At 34.9% G+C, this 6,077-nt stretch overlaps 1 protein-coding gene across 1 annotated transcript; it reads left to right on the top strand.

Moving 5' to 3' along the window:
• Positions 1-1,359: 1,359 nt before the first annotated feature.
• LOC114746031 (uncharacterized) lies at positions 1,360-4,399 on the top strand. Its single transcript, XM_028934217.1, has 5 exons — positions 1,360-1,913; positions 2,605-2,904; positions 3,010-3,186; positions 3,299-3,517; positions 3,836-4,399. Exons 1-5 carry the CDS (start codon positions 1,446-1,448, stop codon positions 4,178-4,180), a joined length of 1,509 nt encoding a protein of 502 aa, XP_028790050.1. The 5' UTR covers positions 1,360-1,445; the 3' UTR covers positions 4,181-4,399.
• The last annotated feature ends 1,678 nt before the right edge of the window (positions 4,400-6,077 follow it).

Here is a 6,077-nt window from a genome sequence, read left to right as displayed (position 1 = left end):
AGTATTCTATAATGGGATTTTCCCTTTATGATATAAATAATTTTTTTTTATAGTTTAAAATTTTTTTGGATCCCACCACTGCGGACCTCAAGTTAGCTCAATGTGTGCTTCGGAAAGGCAGGGGTTAAGGTGATAGCCATGCATGCTCTTACACTAAAAAATGAAGGAGCTAGTATATAATAAACCTATCAAATCATATGGAAGGTTGAAAATTGTTATAAATAATAAGATAGCTGTGATTTTATGTGTGTGTATCAATAATTACAATTAGGGTGGCAAGAAAATACTCATATGGTGTTTTTTATAGGGCAGAGAGAAAAGAAAAATTTTGATCATATTTATAGGATAGAGAAAGAAAATTTTCATATAAATGTACAGCTTAACCCTTTATTTATTATTGTGTTGATTTTGTTTTCATGAGGCATATTGTATATTAAATATGAATAAAGTTGAAAAGTTATTAAATTTTAAATTGAGATTAATGAAATTTAAAATTTTTATCGATCTATATCAAATATATTGGAAATGACTTATAAATAAGATAAGAGGAATAATTATAATTAGAGTTGAGAATAGGAGCTAACACATTGATTTTGGTCAGAGAAAGTTGAAAAAACCTACTCCTCTGATCCTACTTATAAAGCAGAGAAATAATATTTTTCTTAGTTTTATATATAAATCACTTTATTAAATTTTTAGTATGAATACACTATTTTATTATTTATTTATTATAATGTTAATAGTTATTTCTTTTGAAATCTATACATTAGATAAAAATAAAATTAAAAAATTATTACATTTTAATAGGGAGTTAATATATTTTAAGATTTTTTTTAATTCATGAGAAACATATTATAAGAGCCTTATAAATTAAATAGGACCAGATGAACAAGTTAAATTTTACCTTGGCTTACTTTTTTTTTTTTTTTGCCTGATTTACCTTGGCTTACTTATTTTAATGTATTAATTGCATTTTCTTGGTATGTGTGCCTAAATCTTAAATGGCTCACATTTTGAAAGAGGGGAGTATTTGTAAGGGAGGGGGATATACAAATTTATATTTATATTTTCTATTAATAAATTGACGATTAATATTTTTAGTTACTTAATTACTACAATATTAATTGAAATTAAGGGGAAAAAATAGAGAGGACATTTTGGGGATAAAAAAAACAAACAATAAGTCCAAATCTTTTTCAAATTCCCATGTTACAAATAGGATCGGAGTACGTTGGGAAATAGTAAATACCCAAACAGCAAACACACTGCCTCTACAGCTTTCATTTGAAATCCCTGTTATTGCCCTGTTCACGAGGTTGCACGCCTGTACCCTTTACTCCTCCAGCTCCCCCCTCTCTCTTCCCACCCCACTCTCCTTATAATATCTCTCTTCCTCTTCGTTTCAATTCAACTCCAACCCATTCAATTTTCGTTGTTCATATGACATGAAAATGTCAATTCCTGCGTCCAGAAGACCCAAGTCATGGCATCACCCCCCTCCTCCTCCCACCCCCAGAATCCTTCACTTGCCTCGCCGGCCTCGCCGGAGACCCGCCAAGCCATCGGTAGGGAAACCCAATTCCGGCGAGGTCCTCCGGAGGGAGCCTAAGGGAAAGTTGGAGACTTTATTTGATCAAGAACGTCCAGTGGCTCGAAATGTTCCGATAGTGGTGTTGGATTACATTGGGGGGAGTGAGACAAGGAGGGAGAGAGTTGAAAGCAGAGAAAGTGATGGTGCTGTTGGTGGTGGTGGGTTAGGATTAGAAGAAGAGAAATGGAGGTTTCAGGCGGAGATGTTGAGGGCAGAATGTAATTTGTTGAGAATGGAGAAAGGGATTGTCATCAAGAAGCTTCATAGAACTCGAGCTAAGATGGAAAGTACACTGAAATCTGCACTTGAGACCCTTGTTTCTGTTAGTACCCTCTTTTTCTTTCCTTTTTGTTCCTTGAGTACAATCTAGCTTTTAAATGTTTTTAATGCTGTCTTTGATTCCACCTGCATCCAAACTTTTAACTCCAAACCTACCTACCTGGTTGCTCATTTATGAGAGGTGTGACTGTGAGTTAAGAGTCTGAGGTAAGCCATAAATCGCCAAGTTGGTAATATATCAGTTTTGGTCCTAGTATTTGGATGAATGTAGGATAATAGGATAACACAAAAAGCATTTTAAGATTTGAAGTATTAACATGGGTTGTTCCTCTCTTTTCTTCTGAGTTCTGTCAAATTAAGAGATTGGCTTAAGTCAGTGTTATAGTAGCTTTGAAATATAATGCTAGTCTCTTCAGTTATAGTATGAATATCATATATAATAATATCTGTTTAAGCATTTGCTAAAAATCATTTCATGGTTTACCTTTGTGGGTATCATTTGAAAGTAGAACAACTAACTAGAAATTTTATTTAAATTTCTTCTTCCCTTGTTGGGATTTTCTTAGCAAGCAGATAGTTACTTGTTCAGCTGATGCATCTGTAATTGAATTGTTGTACCAAACGGTTTCTGCATGCTAACTAGATACTGCTAACCTCTCAAAGTTCTGAGTGCACTTGCCTTCTTGCATGATTCTGATACTCATCTGATTTTTGACATGCAAAATGGAATTTAGGGAAGAATCAAGATGTGTGAAGGAAAGGATGTTGATATGGTACTGGAGGAAGAGATTCAAGAGTTGACAGAGAAACTTGAGAAATTGCAAAGGAGATCAGGAGCTAAGGAACTGGAGGCTAGGAAGAACAATAATTTTGACAGACAAGTTTCAGTTCTTCGGAGACAGCTGGAGAAGAGTGGAGAATCATTAGACGAGATGCATGTGAAAAGGATTCAACAGATGGCTGAGGCAGCCTTGTCTGTTAAAACTTGTGGCAGAGAGGATGACCGTAACATTGTTTCAAGTGGAAAACTAAACGTAAGTAAAATATCTGTCTCCCGTTAGAAATTTAAACTCTTTTCAAGACAATGCAAAAGGGCCCCAAAAAAAAAATCCAACGAATTCGCCCCTCAATTGTCACAGGTTGAGATTCTGAGAAGGAAAATGGAGGGACTGTCAAAAGGACTACTATTACAGGGTATGGAGGAAGAGTACAATTCAATGCACTCCACAGCCAACAGTTCTCTTCCAAGTTCAACCTCAAGTTCCAAGAGAATGGATTGTCCAGACTTATCGTCTAGTATCAGAGTACCTCGTCAGGTGAATTCTCGTTATCACTACTCATGACTCGATAATAATTGGTCAGTGCTTCTGTTTAAATATTCGGTGAATACAGCAGAGTGAAGGAATTCTAAGTAAGTCCGAATTGCAGGAAAAAGTTGGCAGTGAAGGGAACGTGTGCTCTGGACAATGTAAGGCAGTTGTACAAAGAGTTGTAGAGCAAGTTAGAGCAGAGACAGAGCAATGGTCCCTAATGCAGGAGATGCTAGGTCAAGTGAGGGAAGAAATGGAGGAATTGCAGGCTTCCCGGGATTTTTGGGAAGACAAAGCCCTTAACTCAGATTATCAAATCCAAACCCTGCACAATGCTGTAAGACACATCTTATTGTTCTAAATTCTTTTATGCTTTGCCATTTCTTACTGGTCCTTGAAGTTCCTTTTTTTTTTTTTGTGTGGAAGAAGCTTTTTTTATTAGGCAATAAAGTACATGACTGGATATGACTGGCTTCAGAATCTGAAACATTTGAATATCGTAAACTGCATTATAACAGTCATTGTGAGAAAGAGTTAGTAATTATAACCAGACCTAAGTAAAATTACCTAGGTGTTTCTTGTAGGTTCTCCAACGAAAGTATAAAATCATGTAGGTGTTTCTTGTTATTAAACTTTTTTCTCTTCCTTTTCATAGGTGCAAGAGTGGAGACAGAGAGCTTTCTCATCTGAAAGTAAAGCTAATGAGCTTGAAGCTAAAATGTCTCTGCTACGTCATGAACTTGAGGTGTTGAAAATGGAACAAAATGCAGATGTGCAGGGAACAAAATGTCCTATGAATTTGTCGGATTCACAAACTGAGTTGGAGAAGCGAATTGTGGTTTGTTGCACAAAAGAAAATAGCCACAACATAGACAAATGCAAGCAGAACGAGGTCGCAAGAGACAAGGAAAAAAGATTGCATGGCAATCGCGGCGCATCATGTGCTTTGAAACGATCACCATTGGGAGATGTTAGGAACTCATCATTGTTGATGAGGTAGAAGTAGAAAATGGCAAATCAATTTTCCTTTTGCATTGCCATCTTTCTTTCTTCTCAAATGTTGAGGAAAAGTTTTGTAACCGGCTAGTCTCTGAGATGTAGGTTGATCTCTGCTAACATAAAACTTCACAATCTAACCAATTGGGAAGAAGGTATGCAGTGGAATGGTTTTCATGTTAAGTTTTGCAAGTCTCAAAGCTTGTAGTGACTGGGAACTCATGCTTCATAGAGATATTTGTAGCTTATCAAAGTCCTAGTTCCTTCCAAAGAGAAGGTATAATCTAGTTCAATTGTCTGACCCACCTAAGGTTTTGTTATTATCGTTGTTGATATAGAATAGGCATGAGGGATTGTGATTTAGTTAGAGTGAGTCAACAAGTTGTGGAGTCCATCTTAGCCATCCATTCGTTTCATTAGTTCTTATGAGTTGCAAATGGATGGCTAGAATTGAATCTCACAGCCTCTTACTAAATTGAAATTCTGGACATAAGAACATAAAATCTAAAGCAAAATAAAACTTGAATTATGGATATGAATGTTTGTAGAAAGCACTCTTTGGACTGTTGATCTGGAGCAATATCACTAGGAAGCTATTAGTGTAATTGTCATTAATGTAATAGAATATCAACAAGTGACACGTTTAAAATTAAAGATACAACAACTCAAAAGTATAATGAAATTAAAATGCTACCTCCAGTCCCAAATATAATATTAACTTGTTGTGTAATTTATAATTGAAGAGCAAAAATGATAAAACTATACAATATTATATATGATGGGTTTATCATTATTGATCCTTGCTCCACTTTGTGCGGACTTAGAATCTTAAGTGGTGATTCTCACATCCCGGAAAATTTCACTTGGATATAGGGAATTAAAAATTAAAATGAGGGTCAATGTAAGAATTAGATGGGGAGATGAAACAACTTTTGATGTGAAATTCTGATAAGGTCCAGGCTTGCTTTTCTGTAAGTATCGGTCTAGGAAGGGCAAAACGGAAAAACTAAGAAAAATTCCAGAAAATTCTGGAAAAATGGGAAAAGTGTGAACTAGAGGTTTTGAATGCTCGATTGAGGCCTGAAAGGTGAAATTTCAGTGAAAATGATTTATTACGGAATTTCTCGTAAACAGAGGTTTTTCGAGAAAAGATTAGAAAATTGGAGGAAAACAATTATTTTATTTAGTTAGAGGCCTCAATAAATTTTGAAGATTAATAAAAAATTTATCTAAATATTTATTTGAATTTATAAAATTGGTTTTGGGCCTTGAAAGTTCATAAACTAATTTTAGGAGATTTATTTTTCCGCAGTGACACCAATAAAGGTCTAATCGGAAAAAATTCAAAATATATACATAGAGGTGGCAAAAAATTCTGAAAATTTTTAGATCATATTCTCATATTAAAAGGTGAATTATCATAGAGAGAAATAAATTTTTGGAGGTCTGAAAAAATCATAGAAGGTTACTTGTGAATAATAACCAATAAAGTTTCAAATTGGTTTAAGGTAGTGATTGGGTTTGTGAGCAATTTTTTTGGACCAGCCCAAACATTTATGGGGCCCACATTGAGCCCAATAAGGGCCCAATTTCATGCACCTTCCAGGTCCCTTTATTTTTATTAAATAAAATACAAAATTAAGGGATATTTGTGTGGAAAAATCTAGAGAAAAGCCACATAGAGTGATCTAATTATTTTGACATTTGATGATTACCACATACACCCCTTGAGGCGTCCAATTTCATCCAAACATGGAGGCGTAAGGGCAGATGAAAATTTTCTATAAATACCCCCTTAGAAAATATAAATAAATGTTGAAAAATTGGAAAAATAAAGAGAGACTCTGTCACTGTAACTCCAGCTCCATTTGGCTGAAATTCTTGAGTGCTTTGGATAAGGA

Source organism: Neltuma alba, unplaced genomic scaffold (assembly GCF_004799145.2).
Source record: "Neltuma alba isolate B1F8T4 unplaced genomic scaffold, ASM479914v2 tig00004866_pilon, whole genome shotgun sequence".
NCBI classification, from domain to species: domain Eukaryota; kingdom Viridiplantae; phylum Streptophyta; class Magnoliopsida; order Fabales; family Fabaceae; genus Neltuma; species Neltuma alba.
Note: the sequence above shows the minus strand (reverse complement) of the source record. Positions and strands in the feature narration are given on the sequence as shown.